At 40.3% G+C, this 25,575-nt stretch overlaps 1 protein-coding gene across 8 annotated transcripts in view; it reads left to right on the top strand.

The window, feature by feature from the left end:
* The window catches only part of sdk2b (sidekick cell adhesion molecule 2b), a 951,812-nt gene that overhangs the window by 623,010 nt on the left and 303,227 nt on the right, over positions 1-25,575 (top strand). For 5 of the 8 annotated variants that reach the window (XM_072558552.1, XM_072558551.1, XM_072558549.1 and 2 more), the window contains exon 6: positions 17,264-17,290. The exons of the other annotated variants lie outside the window; for them this stretch is intronic. In XM_072558552.1, coding sequence (XP_072414653.1) covers positions 17,264-17,290 — 27 coding nt within the window. The remainder of the gene's footprint in view (positions 1-17,263; positions 17,291-25,575) is intronic. 8 annotated transcript variants of the gene reach the window in all.

The raw sequence follows: 25,575 nt of genomic DNA, 5'->3' as shown, positions 1-25,575 counted from the left end.
ACAACCTTGTTAATGAGAAAAAAAATCACAAAAACTCCTTTGGATTTCTGATAAAGGGTTGTCTACCTGTACTCTTCCACATTATTCAATTGCTGGTTGTCAAGTCCAATTAACCCTCAACAATTTAGCCTTAATGATCTGTTTTCAAGATGTTATTTTTAATCCTGCCATTACAAAGGGGGAATTGGTGCTTCTGTTTGTATACAAGGACCTGGAGTCCCTGGTGAATGGGTGGTGGAGAGAGGCAACATCTACTTCCCACAGGACTGGCAATGGACAGTAGACCCTGCCAATCTGTTCAAAAGTTGCCACCTTGGTTAGGCCAGATCTATCTATATGGAGGTACATGCAGCAGTGTAGGACAAAGGTCAATAACTTTCTTCAGTCTGTCAGGGTAAGTATCAACATCTTCTTTCTCCTGTCTTACAATCATTCTATGTCTGCCATTGCACCACCTCCAACCAAAGGTAGCCACTTGCAGTATTACATGCAAAATCTTCCCTCACTCAGTCTTAACCACCCAATCTCCCCACAGTACTAACCCTACATGGCCTCTACATTTCCTACTCATTGACCTGATTCCTGACAAAGGTCTTATGCCTGAAACGACAATTCTCCTGCTCCTCGGATGCTGCCTGACTTGCTGTGTCTTTCCAGCACCACACCCCAGAGTCTGATGTCCAGCAGCTAGAGTCCTCACTTTCGCCTACTCACTCACATGGGACACCACCACTCCCCCCCCACCCCCCCCCCCCCCCCCCCCCCCGCCACCACACCAGTAATAGCTGTGCCAACTTTTTACTCCCTCAATCCTTCCCTATCTCTGAGCTCAGGATGAATTGTTACATTATTGGGCAGAAAAATCCAAAATGGTTGGTAAATTGCCCAACATTCAGCTTCTAACTCCCTACAAGGTGACAACCCTGGACTGATATTGGAAGCAGACAGTGGTACCCAAACCATGGGTGGGTACCAGCACCCATTAGCTAAAGGGTATCTCCCCTGTTGTGACTAAGCATTCCTCCCCTCCAACTTTGCAACAAAGCCATTTTTTTGGTACACATGCGGTGTGTCTATTCCATCAGCTGGCAGGCATATAGTGCAGGTATAACAGTGATGTAACATAGTGATATACAGCGACATGTCCACTCCTTTGACTGGTAACAGCTGACAACCAGTACAACCTATCCAGCTTTGTATTTGCGCTAAAAGGCAAGGCAGAGAAGCTGTGTACATCCAAGTAGGGGTGGCACGGTGGCTCAGTGGTTAGCACTGCTACCTCACAGTATCAGGGACCCAGGTTCGATTCCAGCCTTTGGTGACTGTGTGGAGTTTGCACATTCTCCCCGCGTTTGCGTGGGTTTCCTCCAGGTGCTCCGGTTTCCTCCCACAATCCAAAGATATGTAGGTCAGGTGAATTGGTCATGTAAATTGTCCATAGTATTAGGTACATTAGTCAGGGGTAAATATAGGGTAGGGGAATGGGTCTGGATGGGTTACTCTTTGGGGGGTTGGTATGGACCTGTTTGGCCAAAAGACCTGTTTTCATACTGTAGGGAATCTAGTCTAGATGCAAAAAATGAATGAACATCAGTACAGCAAGCCTGGAGATGCAACCTGGTCCAATTTGTGGTCAGGTTGCCTGTTCATGCACACAAAGTTCTCTTGCAGCAAGGTGCAGTGAGAGGTGTTGGTGAGCTCCACAATGCAGTTTTGAAGCGCAAGACCATACTGTAAATGATTCAGAGATGTGTCACAGTGATGCAGAGAGGCTGGCATATGTCAGATACAGAATGAAAAATCAGTGATTCCCAGAAGGCTCTAATTAAGGGAGTGTCCATGACTTAGAAGGCTGGAGGAGATTACAGAGATAACTGGGAGTGAATCCATGGTTAGGAGTGCATTGAAAAAGTTAAGTCTAAAGGTCAAGTCTTCAACAGCAGATGAACTGAGGCAGAGACAGAGGCATTGCTACAACGGTTTTAGCAATGGCACAGATTTGTAGAGCATCAGATATGACCCTAAGGTTGTAGTTTAATTCAGCCTCAGAGGTACGTATTTCTGCATCACATTACTGATTTTGATGTTTTAGAAATATTTATCTTAGTCTTTTAATTATTCATTCTCTGTGCAATCACATTAAGGAATCACTTTTCCTGTTTACTTCAGTTTTAATTTGTTTTATACTTTTGAGCTGAGAATTAAATAATGAACCTACTTCAAATACAACAGAGAAGGATAAAATGAAATGTAATGCTTGTATCTCAAAGTTATTAAATAGTTTAATAGCCTGAAAACAGAACATTGTTGAAACAGTTTGTGGTAGATATCATTGTAACTTAATGTCAAAGGATAATTGGAACCATGTGCGAAGCAGTGAAAGATATAGGACATTATAGAGACATCAACTTAATGGACAAAACACCACTTACCTCCACCTGGGCTGTAAACATCTATGGTTCTACGCTTCCAGAAGTGACTGGGAACTTTTATGTTGATGCTAATGCAATTCTTGATGAATGACTGATTAACAGAATTGGTTAGTTTCTTAAGAGTGTAAAATCAACTAGGAGAAAATGAGGACTGCAGATACTGGAGATTAGAATCTAGAATTTGGTGCTGGAAAAGCACAGGTCAGGCAGCATCTGAAGAGCAGGAGAATAGACGTTTCGGGCATAAGCCCTTCATCAGGTTTCAACACCAAGCCTCATTCCTAATGAAGGGCTTATACCCAAAACATCAATTCTCCTGTTCCTAGGATGCTGCTTGACCTGCTGTGTTTTTTCAGCACCGCATTCTCGACTTAAGAGTGTAAAACACAATATAAATTGTAAACCAGACATTATAACAAAATGACTGATTTCTGACTTGCCGCTTGCAAACCCACCACTGACTGATTGATGAGCAGACACACAACCTTATATGCACACAGCTCAGGAAATCTTGAGAAGTGAAATCTCTTAAAGGCACTGTACACATACAACATCTCCAACTTTTCAATGAAAGAATAGCCATTTCCAAAAACAAGTGAGGAGCCACTGATTTCTACAATCATCAGTTATATTTCCTGTCATTGTGTTTTCATCAAACTTTTTATCTAATGCATTACCACAAAATTTTATCTGGATCTGCCATTGTACCTCTCAGTACCTCAGGTTCTTTCAATCTTACTTGTTGTATTTATTTTGTCCTTTAAATTCTTCCAGCTCATTTTCAAGCTTTTGGATTTACATTCTGAGCTCTAATTTCAGAAGGACTTTCCAAGGAGTTCGAAATACCCAGGCTGAGGAGTGGGCAAATGCAAGGCAGATGCAGTATAATATTGCTTATTGTGAGGTTACCCACTTTGATCATGTAAACAAGAAGGCATATTATTATCTGAATGGGTATAAATTGAGAGATGAGGATATGCAGTGAGACCTGGGTGTCCTTATATACCAGTCACTGAAGGTAAACATGCTGGTGCAGCAGACAATGAAGGCGGCAAATGGGATTAGATTAGATTCCCTATAGTGTGAAAACAGGCCCTTCGGCCCAACAAGTCCACACCGACCCTCCGAAGAACATCCCACCCAAACCCATTCCCCTACATTTACCCCTGACTAATGCACCTAACACTATGGGCAATTTAGCATGGCCAATTCACCTAACCTGCACATCTTTGGACTGTGGGAGGAAACCGGAGCACCCGGAGGAAACCCATGCAGACACAGGGAGAATGTGCAAACTCCACACAGACAGTTGCCCGAGGCAGGAATTGAACCTGTGTCCCTGGCACTGTGAGGTAGCAGTGCTAACCACTGAGCCACCATGCTGCCCCTTTTTTCGAAGATTTGTATGTTGGCCTTCATAGTGAGAGAATTCAAGAATAGGAGCAGGGATATCTTGCTACAGTTATACAGGGCTTTGGTGAGACCTGGAATATTGTCTGCAGTTTTGGTCTTCTTATCGGAGGAAGGTTTTCTGCTATTCATTGTGTGCCACAAAATTTTAATAGACTCATTCTATTATGGCAGGACTGGCATTTGAGAAGAGGTCAAATCAGCTAAACTATATTCACTGCAGTTAAGAAGAATGAGGGGAGATCTCCTAGAAAGCTATAAAGTTCTAACAGGACTGACAGGGTAGATGCAAGAAAGTTGTTCCTGATTGTGGGATAGTCCAGAACCAGGGGTCACAGTCTGAGGATATAAAGTAAACCATTTAGGGTTAAGACAAGGAGAAATTTCTTTGCCCATAGAGTGGAGAGCCTGTGGAATTTGCCACCATAGAAAGTAGTTGAGGCTAAAACATTTTAAAAGGAGGTGGATATATCTCCAGTTACTAAAAGGGATCAAAGGAAATGGAGGAAATATGAGTGTGTCTGTTGATTGAATGATCATAATGAATGACAGAACAGGCTGAATGGCCTCATCCTGTTCTGACTTTGTTTCTATATGTCTTAAGGCAAAAGTGATCAAAGGGTATGGGGAAAGAATGAGAACAGAGTCCTGAGTTTGATGATCAGCCATGATCGTATTGAAGGTGGAGTAGACTCAAAGGGCTGAATGGCCTACTTCTGTTACTATTTTCTGTTTTTATGTTTCCATGTTTTTAATCAAAGATTTGTTGTGGTTCTGTTTGCCGAGCTGGGAATTTGTGTTGCAGACGTTTCGTCCCCTGTCTAGGTGACATCCTCAGTGATTGGGAACCTCCTGTGAAGCGTTTCTGTGATCTTTCCTCCGGCATTTGTAGTGGTTTGAATCTGTCGCTTCCGGTTGTCAGTTCCAGCTGTCCGTTGCAGTGGCCGGTATATTGGGTCCAGATCGATGTGCTTATTGATTGAATCTGTGGATGAGTGCCATGCCTCTAGGAATTCCCTGGCTGTTCTCTGTTTTGCTTGTCCTATAATAGTGTAGTGTTGTCCCAGTCAAATTCATTTTGCTTGTCATCTGCATGTGTGGCTACTAAGGATAGCTGGTTGTGTTGTTTCGTGGCGAGTTGGTGTTCATGGATGCGGATCGTTAGCTGTCTTCCTGTTTGTCCAATGTAGTGTTTTGTGCAGTCCTTGCACGGGATTTTGTACACTACATTGGTTTTGCTCATGCTGGGTATTGGGTCCTTTTTTTGGTTTTCTTTAATGTCTGAATTTCCTGCTTTTTATTTCTTATCTCCTACTTAATTTCTTTAACAAGAGCATTCTTGTTTGCACTTACTTCAGAAAGGACTGAGTCATTGCCAGCTCTTCTATTGTGTGCATGGTTGATCTCCATCCATTTTTACAGATCAGTCATTTTCTACAGCTTCACTTTGAGCTCAGGCTTGTGTTTCTGTAACTGCTCCTGCAGAGCCTGATTAGAGTTCTGAAGTAGATAGCTGAAGAGATAGTGGAGCTTTTGGTAGTGATCTTTCTGGTATCACTGGAGTCAGGGAGGGCCCCAGAGAATGTAACCCACTGTCTACAAAGGGAGTAAGGCAAAAAGATGGGAAATTATCGGCAGATTGGCTTGACCTCAGTCGTTGTTAAGATTTTGGGATCCATTGTGAAGGCTGAGATTTTGGAATACTTGAACATGCATCATAAAATAGGGCAAAGTTAGCATGGTTTCATCAAGGAGAGGTCATGCCTGACAAATCTTCTTGCCATTCCCACCCAACTCTTAACTTCTCATTTCAATTTAGCCCCTGAGCCCCAGGGCTTAGTTATGTCAAACAGTGTTACACTGTGCCTCCTCCCCTCACACCCCCATTGAAGCCAGGATAGTAGTGACAGTTGATGAAGGAGCAGTACACAAAAAGGTCAGGCAGGGCAGAGACACTGAGAGCATCCCACTAAGTGTAAAATAAACAAGCACTAGAAGCCCCAAGATGCACCCTGTTCAGATGCTTGTGATGGGTGCCTCTCACTGCATGCTATACCACAGGGCAGCCGCGCTGTAAAGTGTCAAGTGAGCTCTCCTAAGCAGTGCTGAAAAACTGGACTGTACTAATTCCCAATGCAAATGTTCCAGCCATAAGTGAATAGTGACAGCTCACCAATATCTGCTCCAAGCCTCTACGTTGTCCAGTATTCCCCCAACATCTCAGGGCATGCTCTTTGGGCAGAAACCATCTGAACTCTCTGCCCATGGAGGTTGTCCTCTGCTAAGTACCAGCCTCACCACATTATCAGGGCACCTCTCAGACTGACTTACAATCAGCTCACCACTTCATTTTCCTTACAGACTGGCAGGCAGAGTCACAACATTATGTCCTCACAGCACATGGGGTCCTCAAAAGGAGAGCTGTCTTAAAGACAAGGAATATGTACAACAAGAACTGCTGAGACATAAAACAGCCCCTTTATGACTCCCAATGGCAGTTTGCATCTATGTAGCCTTTCAACACTAAAAGTTTAAAATTGTTTTATGAAGGCATTGTGAAAGAGAAAAGAGAGAATGGGCATCTTTGGTGGAATCATAGAATCCCTACAATGTGGAAGCATGCCATTCAGCCCAGACTAACCCTCGCAAACAGCATCCCACATAGACCCAGCCCCATCCCTGTAACCCCTGCATTTACCATGGCTAATCCACCTAGTCTGCTCATTTTTGAACTGTGGGAGGAAACTAGAGCATCTAGAGGAGACACTTGCAGATACAGAGAGAATGTGCAAATTCCACACAGTCACCTAGGGCTGGAGTTGAACCTGGGTCCCTGGTGCTGTGAGGCAGCAGTGTTAACTACTGAGCCACAATGCCATCAATGGACATTAAAGAATTAAGTTTTAAGGAGTGTCTTAAGGAAAAGGTGGGAGACTTTTGGAGGGATTCCAAACTAAAGGCCCTAAGTGGCTGAAGGAAAAGAACAGGAACTGTAGGAGGTCAGAGGAACAGTAAGACCACTTGATGGCTAGGTTAATGAAATGAAAGTAAGGGATCTTTCTGACAGTTTCTAAGTTCTTGTTGGGTAGAATACAAAAGATACTCAGTGTGGTTTGCTTGTAATCTTTTCAGGGACTTTGAGAGAGATGCTGACTTTTAACATGGAGAAGGATCTCATGGCTTTCCAAAACTTAACTCATCTGCCAAGTTGCACTAAAGTGATACTGCATGGGAACAGACCCTTCAGTCCAACCAGTTCACACTGACCATGTTCCCAAGCTAAACAACTAAACTAGTCCCACCAGCCCCTGCACTTGGTCCATATAACTCCAGTCCTTTGTTATTCATGAATTTATCCAAATGTCTTTTAAAATATCTGCATCCACTACTTTCTCTGACAGTTATTCCACTAAAAAAAGTAGCTCCTCATGTCTGTCTTAAAATGTTTCTCCTCTCACCTTAAAAATATGCCCCAAGTTTTGAACTCTCCCACCCTAAAGAAAATACCCTAGTCGTTCACTTTATCTATAGTCATGACTTTATAAACTTCAATAAGTAGTTTTCGCTTGCTAGCATTTTTTAATGACTTACATGGCTTCAAACTTTGGACACAACTAACATTTCAAAACTTTGGGAATTCCTGATTTCTTTTCCCATCCTCCTACCAGCTTACACAGTTTCCACAGGTACTCAGAACTACCAGAAGTCTTTGACAAAAAAACTTGTGTATTGTCTTGGCTCATTTTCCCACTCAAAGATACAGAACATTTTGCGGTTACCTGGAATCCTGTTTTAAGCTCATGTTGTCCTTTCCAACATTCCATAGAAGAGATTATATAGCTTTGTACAGGATAGAGCTCTGTACTCTTAACAGTTAACTTCCCCTGTTAGATTTTAATATTAGCTATTCATTTAGAGCATTTGAGAAGCCTTTGACATCTATTTTAATTTTGATTGGTTCTTTCTTATCATATTACTGTTGTAGGTCAATTTGTAGTGTTATTTGATGTAGAATTAGTATTCTTTTTCATGGTAAGCATTTGTACCTTCTCATTATTATAAATTGGTTTTATGTTCTGGACATAACTAGCTAGGAGTAGAATTCAGAACATTAATGGTGGCTTGGCTGCAAAACAATTTGAAAAAACACTAGCCAGTATGCAAAACCATTTGTCCTTCATTAATGACAATTCCGTCTACCACTGAAAGCTCATATATTGACTCCCAATTAAAGAGAGTCAATATTCTGTCCTTCAAATTGTTTGTCTCCTTTCACCTACAAATCTGTTATTAACTTCAATTTAATTGCCTCCAGAGTTCGTAGATACCTGATGAATTGACTGTCAAATTAAATCCTTAAATACATTTTTATTAAATACTTGTTAATTTACACTCAAGCTATTGAAAGCATAAATGAATCAGGGAAAATTAAGGACAGGCAATATTCACACCCTCAGTTAAATTTCAATTTCAGTTAAATTTCAAACTCACTTCAGTTTTCACCAGTTTTACAACCAAGTACTGTAGCAAAAATGATTAAAGGTCAAATTCTGACAGATCTGCTGAAGGTTAATTATAACATTTTTTGTGGGTCAGAGTCTTAACCATTTGTCAGCAATTCCCAGTTTAAAGCTGTCACAGAACATCCCTCTGTTATATTGTTAGCAAGGTGCAGCTACAGCTTTGCACAACAAATTATATTTATAGTGTAATGAAATGTCCAGAGGCAGGAGCATTATAAAAACAAAATATTACACCAAACAACTTGGACATATTGGACTAGATGAGGCAGGTTTAAAAGGAGTGTCTTAAATGATGAAAGAGAGATCAAAAGGTGAACAGTGAGATTAGGGTTTCCAGGTTCCACAGAGCCAGTAGGCCAGCTGGTACATTTTCTATGTTTCTACAAGGTAGTCGTGCTAAAACAAAACTCTATCTTCATGCTAACAACATTCCAACTGGATAAATAGAAGTAGGAGTAGAATTGCTCGTTTAGGCTTCAAAGACATTTGTACTACATTCTGATAATTTACCTCACTTAATATTTAAAAGTGATTTAATCTTTAACTAGAATGTGAGCGTTGTATCAAGCAATGAACTTCATGATACCTGTCATTTTAAAATTAGCAGTGTTAATATCCCAGTAGAGATTGATAACTTACATTGAAGTGACCTACTTGACTTGGAGAAAAGACTTGTTACTGCAAGAGGCAGTCAAAAACAAGGACTATTTTTGGTACAGAATTTAACTTTGAAACTGAAGAAGAATTCTTCACTTCCCACATACTGAAGACACTCTTCACAACTTTACAGTGTACCATAAGCAGTCAGATTTCCAGAACTCAATTGAAAGTGATTCTTATCCCTCAGTATTTCCCTTCTACCCCACTCCCTCCCCCTTTTGTCAGTTTGGTAACTTTTTTAATCCTAGAACATTGCCTTCTCAGCATGAGTATTTTTAACTGGGTGATTCTTCCTGTCGTGTAAGCTCAGCAAATCTTTCAGTGTCACTTCCAATCCTCCTAAAAAAAGAGATCTCAATATACTGTCCAGAGTGGTGAACCATGAAAATGTTTGGCCTGTCTGCTCCCTCTCTCCCAAACCCCAGCACACTAAGTTATTTGGGAGTTTCAAGGTGCTTTAGAAACCCTTGCCTTATTTCCATGGCAACAATAAATCACAAAGACCTTAAATCTTGATAGAAATGCCAATAAGTTATTCTTTAGACACTAACTCCATTCCAATACATCAATTGGAATGGACAGTAAGAATGTATAACTGTTTATAACCTGACATTTTCAACAACTTCTAGAAAAATTGGAGATTACTAAACTAACTTATGTATACAAAAATGCTCCTAACACTGTCACTAGTTAGGAGCATCTTGCACATTCATCTCAGTAGAACAATATGGGCCTTCCTTTAAAAAGGTGAGATGAAAGTCAGATGATTTTCCCACCCCCATTAGTTTTACATTAAGTTAAAGGCATAGTCACAAACTATAGTAGCATTATTACCCTAATAACTGTAACATCCACAAAGTTTGACAGACAATTCCCCCCCCGCCCCCCCGTTAAGAATTGATGAAAGGATGAACCAGCTGACTTGTTTAAGAACATCACAAATGCTCCTTCCATAATTACAGAACCTGTGTGATTTGACCCAGAACTTCTGAATCAGAAGCAAGTACTACCTGCTAACCTACAGGCCCTCTCTGGTTATAATGAGGAAACAGGTGTGCAAAGCATCCAATCTGCAATTGGATATCCAGACAGATGAATAATTTAATCAATTGTCTTAACTGTAAACATAATTGGAATCACAAGACTTCACTACTATCCTCCTTCTCCCAGACTCCTAGCATTTTCCATTCTGGTCTTCCTGCTCACAATTTTAGTTTTATCCTTCCAATTATCTTTTTTTCCCAGCTGGGATCAATTCTGATACCGTTGAGGCTAATTAGCTGTCTTATATGATATGTATAAGATAATTACTATGATCCTTTGACACAGTTTATTTTTAATGCAGATAAATTGTAGCAAACTATATTTATTTCTTCAACCTTTTTAAAATATTTTGCCCACCCCAAAACTTTGCATACTTGCAAACTAATTCTGTGGCTATTTATAATTTTTGTGAATGCATACAATATAAATCAAAACAGCTATTTAGCAAGGTGTATTTTAGGAATGTGTTAAAAACACATGATAGTACCTTGAAAATTGAAAAAAAAATAATCCTGTATACTGCAGATATAAATCTTCTGTTATGAACACAAATTATCCTTGGATACAACCTCTCATCAGCTGACAGGCAGGTACATTAGAGTCCATTTAACCTCATGATTACATTTATAACAAATTTACTTGCGAGCTGTCTCATCAAGGTGTGACCTAAACAGGATGAGACTGAAATACCAATCATTGATCAAAGGCAGATTGCCAGTTTCAGCGCGTCTCTGAACGATTGTCTGAACGAAGTTAGGATAGCAAACGGATGACATTCGTGAAATTTTATTATTACTGCTGCTGCCATCAGCTGGTAATTTCTGCTGAGTGGTGTTGACTCCTGAAGTCAAAGGGAGCAAGTTTAACAAACTGTTAATGACAATCAAAGTAGCAGAAACTAATGTTACACATTGTCCATCAGCATTTGCATCTCCTCTCTCAAATTCTGTCTCTCACTACCCATAAAGCTTGCAAAATCTTTGAGTATACATTGAAGATTATTGTGCTTGGAATACTTCAATACTGTCCAATTGAAGGTATTACTTTTGAGGTTCAGACACTTATTACGTAGACAAACACAACAGTCAGTTTGTACAAAGACAGGTCCTATAGATGAAAGGAGGGAAGGAGTGGCAAGTTTCTGAGAGTGTTGTTTGAGGGGTTAGTGTTGAGCAGGTTAACAGGACAATTCACTGCATAAAGAAAAGTAGCACATATCCAATCGTTAGTTGTTGTGAAAAACACAGCAGGTCAGGCAGCATCTGAGAAGCAGGAGAGTAAATGTTTTGGGCATAAGTCCTTCATCAGGAATGTCCTCAGCCTCCACATTCCTGATGAAAGGCTTATGCCCAAAACATTGACTCTCCTGCTCCTCGGTGTTATCTGACCTGCTGTGCTTTTCCAGCCACACTTTGCGACTCTGATCCCCAAAATCTGCAGTCCTCACTTTCCCCTATACTCAACCACCAGCAAGGTGATAGAAAGGTCATAAGAGGGCTCTTGTGGTGTAATGGTTGTCTGTCTACCTCTGAACCAGGAGACCCAGGTTCAAGTCCCAATTGCTGTAGGGGTGTGTGATGACATCTCTTAACAGATTTGTATGGGAAATATTGAGAAGGGCTCACCAACAGTACTACCAAGTGACAGTTACTCAGCAACATCCTGCTCACTGCTGCTCAATTCAGGTTTTGCCAGGCCCACTCAATGACCAAACTTGGAGGGAAAGAGTTGAAACTCAGAGTGAAGTGAGAATGACTGCCTTTGGCATCAAAACAGCAGTTGATCATGTGTGAAAGCAAGGAGCAAAACAAGACTGAAGTCAATGAGAATCAGAACAAAGTCTCTCCACTCCATTTCTCCATATCATCACTGAAGGAATTTTGCAAGGTAATATCCTAAGCTCGGCCATCTTCAGCTGCTCCATCATTGACTTTCACTCACAGTATAAAGTCAAAAATGGGGATATTCAATAATGATTGAATAATGTTTTGCAACATCTGTGACCCCTCAGATACTGAAGGCGCCCATGTTGTACGTAGTAAGACTTGGTCAACTTTCAGGGCAGGTGCAAAAGTGGCAAATAACATTTACGCCAAGGAAATGCCAAGCATTAACTTCTCCAACAGCACAGAATTCAACAATCTCCCTCTGGTGTTCAATGTAAGTACCATCACAGAATTCCCCACTGTCATCATCCTGGAGGTTACCATTGACCAGAAACTGAATTGAACCAGCCATATAAATACTGTGGCTACACGAGCTGGTCACATGCTGGGAAATCTGTGATTTGACTCATTTTCTGACTCCCCGAAGCCTGTCCAACATCTACAAGACACAACTCAGGAGTGGAATGGAATACACCCCACTTGTCTGGCTGAGTGCACCGTAAGCAACATTCATGAAGGTCAATATCATTCAAACCAAAACAGCCCACTTTCTTGGTATTTACTTCTTCCACCACATTCAATGTCAACAAATGGTGGCAGCAGTGGACGCCATATACAAAATGCAGTACAGCAATTCACTTTCCCAACCTGTGCCCTCTACCACCTAGATGGACAAGGCAACTGATGCTTGGGAAAATACAACTTGCATCTTCCTCTCCAAGCCAGACACTATCCGGACATGAGCTGTATTGCTGTTACTTGGTTCTTTGCTGGGTCAAAATCTGAGAACTTCCCAATGGCACTGTATGTGTCCATACAACATGCAGAGTGCAATAGTTCAAGAAGGCAGCTCACCACCACCTTCTTAATGGCACGTAGAAATGGGAAACAAATGCTGGTAGCCAGTAATGCTGAAATGCATTTGATTAATAACTTATAAAAATCTAAAATAATATTATATCTACTCTTTTGATTTGAAACTATGAACTGTATCAGAAGAGTTGGATGCTTGCTAGTGCTAACTTTGAGTAATTTATTCACTTATGTTGCTTTAGGCACATGCCAATATAAAAGCAGAAGTAAGACAGTCCCTTGAGCCTGCTCCACCCTTCTGGTTCATAATCATTTGTGACTGGAGTATGAGTCAAGAAGTGTGGTGTTGGAAAAGCACAGCAGGTCAGGCAGCATCCGAGAGGCAGGAGAGTTGATGTTTTGGGCATAAGCCCTTCATCAGAAATTCCTGATGAAGGGCTTATGCCTGAAACGCCGACTGTCCCACTCCTCAGATGCTGTCGAACCTGCCATACTTTTCCAGCATCACACCTCTTGGCTCTGATTCTCCAACATCTGCAATCCTCACTTTCTCCTGTGACCAGAGTAAGTGGTAGATTCTTTGTATCTGTCTTATTCTGGTCCACATTTGTGACTCTCTCTCTCCAATATATTGATGATATCATTGGTGGTGCATCCCTTTCTCATCCAGAATTGAAACAGTTTATCAATTTTTCTTCCAATTTCTATCCTGCTCTCACCTTCACCTGGTCCATCTCTAACTCCTCCCTTCCATTCCTGACATCTCTGTTTTCATTTCTGGGAATAGGTTGGCCACCAATATCCACTGCAAACCATTATTCACTATCTATCAGTACCACACAAACTCACTGACTCCCACAATTACCTTGACTATACATCCTCGCACCCTGTTTCTTGTAAAGATTCTATTCCATTCTTGCAGTTCCTCTGTCTTTATCAAATCTCTTCTGATGATGTCAGCTTCGACAAGGGGGCCTTAGAAATGTCCACTTTCTTCCTTAACTAAAGATTTCACAGCATCGTAGTCGAGAGGGTCCTCAGCCGGGTCTGATCTCATCCCCTGTCTTCCTTCCTACAACAGCAATAGAGCGCCCCTTGTCCTAACCTACCTTCCCACCAGAGGATCATTCGCCATGTCCACCATTCCCAGCAGAATGCCGCCACCAGATATATTCCCCTCCCCTCCCATGTCAGCCTTCTGAAAGGACTGTTCTTTCCAGTTTACCGTGTCCACTCCTCCTTCACTCCTCCACAGCCCCATGGCACCTTCACATGCAACCGCACAAAGTGTGATACTTGCCAGTGTATTTCCAGGAGCCCAAAGAAACCTTCCAGGTGAAGCAGCGCTTTACTCAATCTAATCAACTGAACTCACTGCTCACCATGCGGTCTCCTCTACACTGGGGAAACAAAGCATAGACTGGATGACCAATTCATGAAACACCTACATGCTGTCCACAAAAAAAGACCCTGAGCTCCCAGTTGCCCATCACTTTAATATACCACATTGTTCCCCGGCTTGAAGCACCTTCTCCCATGTTCTTACCCTAAGAAACACATAGTGGGCGGCACGATGGCACAGTGGTTAGCACTGCTGCCTCACAGCACCAGAGACCCAGATTCAATTTCCGCCTCAGGCGACTGACTGTGTGGAGTTTGCACATTCTCCCCGTGTCTGTCTGGGTTTCCTCCAGGTGCTCTGGTTTCCTCCCACAATCCAAAGATGTGCAGGTCAGGTGAATTGGCCATGCTAAATTGCCCGTAGTGTTATGTGAAAGGGTAAATGTAAGGGTATGGGTGGATTGCGCTTCGGCGGGTTGGTGTGGACTTGTTGGGCCGAAGGGCCTGTTTCCACCCAGTAAGTAATCTAATCTAATCTAATTTGCACTCCAATGCCTATTGAACCCGATATACACACACGCAGCCTTATCACATGGTCTGCTATTGCGTACTGCATATCGTTAACCACTAATAGTCTTCATTCACAGCTATTCATTCTTCAGGGCTGGCCATTATTTACTCCTTTGTCTGTCCAACTGATTTTTTCTTTCTTTGGGCTCTATCTCCACCTATTATTTACTCCTTACCCCCTCTCACCACCCTATCTTCTGCATAAAAATAATTTTTTCCCAGCTACCATCACTTCTGATGAAGAGTCACTGGACCTGAAATGTTAACTCTGATTGAGGATGATCAGCCATGATCATAATGAATGGTGGTGCTGCCTCGAAGGACAGAATGGCCTACTCCTGCACCTATTGTCTATTGATACTTGTTTACAGATGCTGCCAGGCCTGGTGAGTTTTTCCAGCAATTTCTATTTTGGTTTCTGATTTCCAGCATCTGCAGTTCTTCCAATTTTTTATAAATATTGAATATTCATTATCAACATCTAGCTTTAAAGCTGGGTTTCTTTTCAACTAATCAAGAACATAATACATGCATTTTGCCATGGAAATATTGAGAAGGTTTCATCGTTGAACCACCTGTCAGTAATGAAGTTTCAAATGTATAATTTATGGCAAAACTTCACTCAAAATCAAAGCATTCTCAGATTTATAAAGGACTCCCTTAAGGCTCTTCCAGAGCAGTGCACTTAATGTAAAAAAGTCTTTTATGTTGAACATTTCTCTACATACATGCAACAGGTATGTCTACATCTACATGCATTTCACTCTGCACTAACTAGTCAGCACCTGCTGAGCAATTAGTTTCTTCAGAACAATGAGGCTCTTAGGTTTTCATGCATATATTCAACAAATTTGTTGCTCGATACTGAGTTCTATGAACAAGCCAATCCCTTGTTAAGACATGGATAATGCAGGTGTTGAAATGAATTTGGAAGAGTATTTCTTTGGTTCACTTATGGGACTTGGTCATTGATGGCTGAACTAGTATGTATTATCCCTCCCTGGTTGCCCTTGAGAAGATAGTGGTGAGCTGTCACCTTGAACAGTTGCAGGCTGTTTGATGATGACACACCAGCAATGTTGTTAGGGAGCGAGTCCCAAGTTTCAGCCACACTGAAGGAATGGTGATGTAGTCCCAAGTCAGGATGGTGAATATTTTGGAGGGGGAGATGCAGATGGTAGTACTCCCAAATTTCTGCAGCTTTTGTTCTTCTCGATGTTCATGTTCCTGGGAGTGGAAAGTGCTCTCTAAAGAGCCTTGGAGAATTTCTGCTGTTGTCCATCAGTAAAACTTCCTTTAGGTGATGCAGTCACATATATTCACAATCCAGATTTAAATACATATCATTTCCTCCTCTAAATAAATGTTGCTATTTCTTGAAGGTAGAAGCCCAAACCTACCTGTATGGTAGCAGAACAGTATTCATATTATGTTTCAACTAATTTTCTATTGGAAAACTATTAAAATAATGCTATCTATGCAGCTTCATTGTTTAAAGGTATGTTTTGTTTTGCACATTGATAATCACTCTAATGTTGCTCTATTGAGCTTTCAAATGAAAGCTTAGTAAAGCAACAACAGAGTGATCATCAATGTGGTTGTTAAGTTTGGGGCAGCACAGCGGCTCAGTTGTTAGCACTGCTGCCTCGCAGCACCAGGGACCCGTGTTTGATTTCAGCCTCGGGTGACTGTCTGCTTGGAGTTTGCACATTCTCCCTGTCTCTGCGTGGATTTCCTCTGGGTGCTCTGGTTTCCTGCCACAGTCTAAAGATGTGTGGGTCAGGTGAATTGGCTGTGCTAAATTGCCCATAGTGATAGGTGCATTAGTAAGGAGTAGGTGAATGGGTCTGGGTGGGTTACTCTTCGGAGGGTCAGTGTGGACTTGTTGGTCCGAAGGACTTGTTTCTGCACTGTAGGGAATTTAATGAAGTCTGCCTTAAGTTTTTCTAGTAATGGGTATTTTTATATATTCTGAAAATTGAGGGATGTTAGATATTTCTCAATGCAGGCTGACAGGGAGATCTGCACCCTTGTAAAGTATATTTCAATTACAGACTGAGGACTAATAAGATGAGACATTAGCTTGGAGCCATATAGCTACTGACCAGCTGTCAGTAAAGACGACCACAAATTACAGGGAGCCTGTTTAATTTTAGCTTGATTTCATTGTACATAACTTTGAAACAGTATTCAATCTAAACACTTTTATAATCCAGAAAATACATCTGAAAATTGGCTGAAGAATTTAATCAGTGGGTTTGGGTGAAGTTTCAGTTGAGTGCCTTCTCCCTACTCTGTATCTTATTGATGGAAGTTTAAACTTCTCAACCTGTTTATGCTGCAGGCTGTTCCTATCTCTATGTATGATATTAACCAACTCTTTCAGCAGGATTTTCTGGCTGCAGGCTGTCTAAGGATTCTTAAAAGCATGAGCCCGCTGAATAGAATCACTGTCTCTGTGCTACTGAGAATTTCTGGAGGCAGAACTGCTCCTTTCTTGCTCATTTCACTGTTTTATGCATTGTGTATAGCTATTGATTTTTCTTTGACAGTTTCCTTTTTTTTCTTTTTTGGTTTCTCTCAGCGTATGAAGGTGAAAGGACATTTGCTGGTAAGGTTCTACCTGTAACTGTGTAACCTACAAATCCTCACTAATCTTCACTGTCACTGTATATCAAGAATTAGTCAGAAATGATTACACCTCCCATATAGCACCTACCCTTCCAGCTTTCAAAATATATTCCATTCAATGATAGGAAAAATATTTTCTCACAATGAATGTCACATAGTTCATTAAAAAAAGTATGGCCAAAATGTAATATTTGTGAAATACATCAACTTTGTATTTCCAATGGATCATCACTTAAAGCTTCAAACATTGGATACTCAACTTTTCTTTGTTATGTGAGGATGATTGTGACTATCCCAACTGCTTTGACAGGCAAAATACAATTCTCAAAATATTCTAATTAATTCCTAACCTAATCTGAAAGAGGTTGTTACAGATCTGAGCAAATCTAAGTGTAAAAGATAAAAGTTAAGATCTTGAAACATTTGACAAGACATGACCCACAATATATTCACTTAACAATATTTTTGCAGACATATCTCCAATAGCTCAATAGCTGCATACATTTTATAGAAATTCTGGATAGCAGTTCAAAAGATGATGTGCATTTATATAGTACATTTCACTCCCTCAGAATATTCTAAAGTACATGACAACCAGTGACACACTTTTATATTGTCATCACCATTATAATGTTGGAAATGCAGCCGTCAAAGTGGACACAAAGGTTTCAACTTTAATCATTGATAAGTGCCATTGATAATCACAGCCAGGGCAAACATGGTCCCAAACAAGGAGGAAGGGAGAAACTACCAAAGGTTTTCATTTCTGATTACTATTTGGTAACCTCCTACTGAAAAGACCATACCAAATGATGTGTATCTTACTCCCTCCATTGTCTCAGGTTATAATAATGTTCACAACCTCTTGAACTGAGATCTCCTACCAGTACCTTTGTCATCACAAAATCTACTACATCCATTCTCCACCTCCATCCCTGCCTTGAGAATAGTAATGTTGTATGCAGGCAATCATTCTTTGCCTCCTATAATGTTCAATCCCATTTAAAATTCTGCTGCTTAAACCTGATCCTACATTGACTCCTTATTGCTCATTAGCCTGCTATGGTCAAAGTTAACATCTCTTCCTCCAGTACCCTCACTCTGAAGTTCTCATCTCTATGTGTAAACCGCATTATGGTTTTTCATTTTCCACACATCTGCATTGTCTGTTACAGCCCTGAGACCACCACCACCTATCCGCACCCATTTCTTGCCCAGTTATTGTTCATTTTTGCTTCATTGTGCCTTGATGAAACAACTTGAATCGAAAGGCACTATATAAATACAAATTTCTGTTATTAAGTAAAGTTGTCTCCTTTCTCCTAGACTACTAATACCTCACATTTTCCAATGCCTTACACTTACATTCTGCTTTAATACTGATCTCACAAGCAGTTTGAAATGTAAAGCCAATTGGACTATTTTGAGGTTCATGTTCTCACATTGTATCATTATTTTTGTTAGCATTCTGGTGATCAGTCTCACAAAGGGAGAGAATACTACACATACTGATGTAAAAGCTGAAAATGTGTTGCTGGAAAAGTGCAGCAGGTCAGGCAGCATCCAAGGAGCAGGAGAATCGACGTTTCGGGCATAAGCCCTGACCTGCAGCGCTTTTCCAGCAACACATTTTTCAGCTCTGATCTCCAGCATCTGCAGTCCTCACTTTCTCCATACTGATGTAAAAGTCAAGTTTCTGAGGCCTTATTTTTATGCAAAAGCAAGGGGGTTGATTTTTACAGCAGAAATGCTTGTGAGGGCTTGAAATCCAATGCTGGGTGCTTGGAACTGCCAGGAATGACGATATAGGTTGCTGACCATGGTCCTGACCCAGCAGGGAATGGCTGGCTCAAGCTGTCTGGCAGTATTTCTGACAGTTCCATGAGAGAAAAAGCAATTTTGCAAATTACTCTCCAAACTATTCCCACTAATCCCACTCCGAATCCTCATCCAAAGTATATTTAAAATAAGAAGAATTCAGGGCCAAAATTTGAGGATTGCCTCTTACAAGTGATCAATGCTTACTTGAGTATATATGGAAGTGATTTTCCACAATCACTCTCATAAACGTTTTTTTAATCTTCTTGCACTGATCTCTGCTGCACCCTGCATTAGTTAATCGCAACCAGGGAACCTCCATAGCTGAAGGGGCCAACGTTTGTTGTGCTACCCTTAATGGTTGCTGTTTAGCTGTAACTGTGAGAAAGATAAATTCCAAGAACAGAACCAGGCTGACTTATGGCCAAAATGAAAGGAAGAAAACATGCAAAGTATCAAAATTAAGTGCTTGAAATACTCAACGAGTCTGGCAATATTGATGGAGAGCAAAACAGAGATGCTATTTGGAGTCAAATCTAACTGTTCTCACAGACGCTGCCAGACGTGCTGAGTATTTGCAATGCTTCCTGTTTTTTTAATGAGCTACAATGGCTCTGTGTTTGCCAGCATTCATTGTTCACACTCACACATTCAAACTGAAATTTGGCGTGGTGCTAATTGATAGGAGGAATTAAGGGCACTTCAATTGAATGGTTGGATAAAAATAATTGAAAATGATAGAAATGGGAATCCTTTACCTCAATTTTGGTAATCAATTAATTGAGTTTTTTTGGGAAACTCACAAAGGCAAATCTAGTTTTACATTTTGCCCAGTACTGAGGTACTTATGAAACTGAAGTATCCAGAAGTTAAATAGTGCAAACCAGTCTGTGATATACAGTAACATTATTCCTTAACACTTACATGAATGTTCCCTTTTCCTTATGTTCAGAGTTCTGTATTTTTGCTTTCTGGTTGAATATTATTGTTCCCTCACCTTATAACCTAAAATCCTACTGGGACTGACAAGCACCCCTGCTATGCAAAATTGTACTAGATTACTGGGTTTGTGTTGGTGCTTTGCAATCCCCAAATTACCATTGCTTTTTTTCATATCTGTGTTGACACAAAGTTGTATCGTAGATTTCAAAATAATCACTGGTGTTGCATTGGCATCAGCTAAGAAGCCAGAAGTATTGAAGCTGCATTTCAAATAAAACTCTGCTGTCTCCTGCTCCACCATGCTGAGTCAATGCCTCTGGGTGCAATTTGAAACAAACGCAAGGTCTCATCTAAGGAATTTCAAGTGCGAATATCAACCAAATCTGGAATTCTGAAAAGGGTTTCAAAGCAGATTAGCAAACTGTTCCACCCAAATTGATAATGCAGCTTCAAGCCTCTTGTCATCTGGAACCTTCTCAGATCATGTCAGATCAGCACTTTCCAGTGGCTGGTCTGTTGATGTTTTGTAAATCAAATCCTACTGGGATGGCCTCAGGCTGCCAGCGAGTCATTTTGGAATAATTCAGATCTATAGCTGTCAGGAAGTGGCGATGGAACTGATGGGAATACCTGTATCCTAAATCAACAGTTTTCTTCTGGATGAAAATGGTCTTGATAAAAGCATGCAGAAATTGTTAACCTAGGCTTTCTTCATCCCTGTCCAGAGGAGAATGCAACATAATGGGCAATTCTAATGAGGAGAAAAATAAAGCCGTACCATTTTATGAAACTATGCCACGTTTAATAGAAATGAAAGTATTATGTTCCAAGACCATTGAGATTATTTTACTTATTTTATTATTTCCTGACACTCTTAAGGTCATGAATACAACTAAGACAAAAAAAAAACTTTATTCAATTTTCATGAAAATAGACAGAATCTGTCAAAACATTAAGACGCTGTTGTTATTTCTTCAAAATATAGCAGGAATCTGTGCTGTAATCTATACCTCTTCTGAACTTGGAGTAATTTTTTTTACCCTAAGCTGAAAAGGTAACATAATTATAAAGAAGTAAATGGCATTGGCTTGATGCCAAATCACTTTGCAACAACAGCTTTATTTGAATTTGAAATGTGCAGGTATCTGTATGAAGGTTTGGGTAATGGACAGTGACATTTCAATTATAAGAGCAGATTTGTGACTTAAATCTGTCTGAATGCACATTTTTCTCTCTTTAATCCATGATAAATCTCAAAGTGATTCGCACTTGGCAAACCTTTTTAATTGCTATGGCGCAGTAACGTAAATTTTGTCTTTATTTCTTTGTAAAATGTCATTTGGAGGTGACTATCATGTCACTTTTACATTGCCTTTATCTACCAGTGCTGCAAAACATGTTTCATTTAGCTTGATACATTGATTTAGCATAAATTCAACATTAGAGGCAGCAAAATTAAAATCTGCATAATTGTTTAAAAACTCAAATCACAGAAGTTAGTTCCGGTTGCAAATCTTCCATGTTGCTGAACAAGTGAATGTTCAGTACATCCAAAATTTCATCAAAGGCTAACTGTAAACATCAAAGTGCTCTGCTACTCCTGTTCAATTTATCTGCAGAAACTTGGGAACAATCAAATTCTTGAATTGTGTCTTTCTAAGCTCTGCCATATCCAGTATTAACACTTAACTTTCATGATGCTGAATATGTCTTTTTTTGCTAAGTGTAAAGCCAGTGAGGTAAATTAAGCTATTGTAATGCTGTTATTTGTTGATTCATGTTAGTGACATTGAATCGTAATGCACAAATGTCACTTAACTGTTCAAAACTATAAAGCCAAATTACCAGATTTACTGAAGCTGGCTGTTGGAAAGATGCAGGGCTAAATTAATCTTCCTGTCTTCTAACCTTAGCAAATTTCTTTATGTTGAAGTTGCACCTGCTGCACCAGACTTGTAAGTTAGGAGCTGAAGTGATTAACTTGGCACTTAAATCAATATACAAGCTGCTAAAATTGCATACACTCTGATAATCATAGGCCAGGAAAGTACAAAAATTCTTATCATGCTGGAATCTCACTAAAGAGGATTTAAGTTGGCATTATTTCTTTGAAAATAGAATTATCCAACAAGTGACTTCAGAATTATTTGGTAAGAAAACACAGGTGTTGGACATTTTGCCGCAGTTAAGTCAGATAATTTAAATTTGCATGGTGGCTCAGTGGTTAGCACTGCTGCCCAACAGTGCCAGGGACCTGGGTTCGATTCCCGCCTCAGGTGACTGTCTGTGTGAAGTTTGCACATTCTCCCTGTATCTGCGTGGGTTTCCTCCGGTGCTCCTGTTTCCTCCCACAATCCAAAGATGTGCAGATCAGGTGAATTGGCCATGCTAAAATTGCCCATAGTGTTAGCTGCGTTAGTCAGAGGTAGATGTAGGTGAATGGGTCTGGGTGAGATATTCTTCGAAGAGTTGGTATGAACCTGTTGGACCAAATTGCCTGTTTCCACACTGTAGTGAACCTAATCTCATCTATTCATGCTGACTGCTGGACAATAACCTGAAGGTCTATTTCTGATATTGGTCTCTCTTAATAATAGTATGTTCTGACTCAGAACAACATCTAATCTGAAATCATCTTCAGTAGTTGAGCACAACTGAGGGATACTGCTGACTTCAGTCAGCTCTAACCCCCCCATTCTCAAAGGCCTCTTCTCAAGTCATCCGACTGTAGACAACAATCTAAAGACAGCTGCAGGTGAGTCTACTGGTCTGTGTCTACTTCATCTGCTTCATGGAGGCACAACAATACCAGCTGTTTACATAAAGATTTTGAATAAGACTCTGGCTACAATTTAATGCTGACCTCAGGCCTTTTATTTGAATCATGTATATCATTAGTTATGCACCCAATAATGGGCCATGACCAATTTCCGTACTTTTATTTTAATCTCTTTTTAATCTATTTTGTCTGTTGGCTATACATAACACAGTGTTGTGATACTTGTAAAACATTACGTACCTGTCGGTACGTAATCAGTACCTGTCAGATTTAAGCAGACCTCTATTCTGATGAAAAGATATGTGATGGAATTAATTTGAAAGGATCTATTGTACATCACCATTACCAAACATATCTTCCAACAATCAGCAGAAGACCAAGACATTTCACAACAGTAGATCTAATATTTTAACATGTGCAAGAACGTTGAACAACAGATGTGTGGATAACTGTGGCATTGGGCTGTAGACCATTGAGTGTTGCTCCAGTAAACTTGGTCCAAATTAAGGATGTTGTTAGAAGATAGCTTGGGCCAGTTTTCTTGGCTGGTACCTTGTATGGATGGTTTTGCTATGAATGGAATTCCCATTCTCGGGGGAGACATCACTGACAAAGAGACTTGTACTTTTTATTGTGCACAGAAAATTACATTGATGCCATGATAGGAGACAAGAGCATGGACAATTTTGGCTCCCCGTTGAAGGAGAATAAATAGAATGATTTTTAAAAGTGTGTGATGTGACTATATTTCTAAATGAACACAGAAACATTGGAGCATATTCAAACATGTCTTGGACACACTTGCTTCACCAAACTTCATAGCAAAATAGTGAAAAAGCTCCATTTTTTCAAGAAAGAAATGTTTGCTCCATATGAATTGTTTAGGTGGTGATGTTTTCCAACAGCACGCATGCTTATATAAACTGGATGCATGGAAGTGCAGGAATTTGCCTTAATCAAACAGATTCTTAAACGCAAATGCAGTTTTCATTCCTGCTAAAACCTATTTAATTCAGTCATATTTTGATCACAGTTTGCTCTGTTCTTTTATTTGTGCATTAAATGTTTTGTGAGTTATCCACCTCTTCTTGAATTTGAATATTTCTTGTTGAATTCTTTGTTATTTTTCGTTGCTGCTGTTGCTTAGATCTCACCTCATGGTGTTCAGGAAGAGTATTGCTGATTTCAAATACAGTACACTGCTTGAATTAAATGAGAAAAAAATAATTTCTACCACTGTAACATCTCCTTGAGGCATTGGGTCTGCACCATTTGCTGCCCTGGAGCCAACATTTACAGATCGCTTCACAGCCATTCCAACATGTTAGAGGCCACTTTACTTGGTTATTTCTGCCTCATAAAAGCAGCTGTCACATGGCCATACATCTACTGTAAGATAATCAACAGACTGCATTTTGATTATCATTAGTTGTTCCCGTGGAAGTGGTGCTACAATGACATTAAGCGTTTAACCTGGCCCGTACTTTGTCTTCAGTACTGACCTGCAGAGAGCAAGTGGAGAAATAAAGTCCAGTGACCTTTAATAAAAAGGCACCTTCACTGGATGCACAGCTTTTTTTGGTTGACAGAATTCTATCGAGTCTTAGAGTTGCACCAATATAGGCTTCAGGATCACTACATGAGCTGATAGCTTGCAGAAGTAGAAAAGATTTGCATCATCTAGTATCAGACCACAGAAGCACATTTATGGAAGTGAATGGAGGGTCAGGTAGAGAAATGATTGGCCCTGATTGTTTTCCAGGTCCACTATTTGCCCCCATTTATCCTGTCACAGCTTCTGTTAAGTGTTTTTGTGCTGCATTTTGTGGTCAATAGAAGAGTGCGGTGCTGAAGGAGGCCATTCAGCCCATCAAAGGGTCTTTCAAAGAGAAATATAGTTAGTCCCCTGTCCTTCACCTGACCCAGTCAAGAAGCTTGCTTACAGATCATGTCACCCAGGCAAACCCTGAGGAAAAGGCCTATACAGATTAGTTGTCACTTCAGTTGTAACATTCAAACATGCTCTCCACCGTGCCCCCTTCCCCCTCTCCACTAAACCCTGGCTGAGTTTTACAGCTGAGAAATCTGCAACTTTAGCTAGCCCAGTCCTGCTTTACTAATGTAGGAGCATTGATATTTTAAACCTGATCCTGGGATTGTGTGAAATAAAATTATTTTCAGAAGCTTGAAATTTTACATTCACCATAGTTATTTGTATTATTCTAATGAATCTATTTTTCAGTCTCTATAACTCTCCACTTCTCTTACACAGTTGGCTTTGATGGCTAGTTCTTTGATGTCTGTTCTTCAGCAGCTGACTCCAACTAAACGCAGATCTGATTCGAGGATAGAATTCCTATTTACCAAATCATTTCTCATTCATTCTAAATGTAATGAATTTTGGCCTGCATGCAATATTTGAATGAACAGTCCTAATTTAAGTGTGTTTATGTCCACAATCATTACTGTCCTGATTACTACCAGGTTAATGTTCAATTTTAGAAAGTGACAATTTTGGCGAACATTCCTCCCACAGTCCAAAGATATGCAGGTCAGGTGAATTGGCCATGCTAAATTGCCCGTAGTGTTAGGTAAGGGGTAAATGTAGGGGTGGGTTGCGCTTTGGCGGGTCGGCGTGGACTCGTTGGGCCGAAGGGCCTGTTTCCACACTGTAATGTAATGTAATCTAATCTAATCAATGTGCAAAAGTAGTTCTCTCATCAGTT

Source organism: Chiloscyllium punctatum, chromosome 39 (assembly GCF_047496795.1).
Source record: "Chiloscyllium punctatum isolate Juve2018m chromosome 39, sChiPun1.3, whole genome shotgun sequence".
Taxonomy (NCBI): domain Eukaryota; kingdom Metazoa; phylum Chordata; class Chondrichthyes; order Orectolobiformes; family Hemiscylliidae; genus Chiloscyllium; species Chiloscyllium punctatum.
The sequence above is the reverse complement of the archived record's forward strand: the minus strand, read 5'-3'. Positions and strand labels throughout refer to the sequence as shown.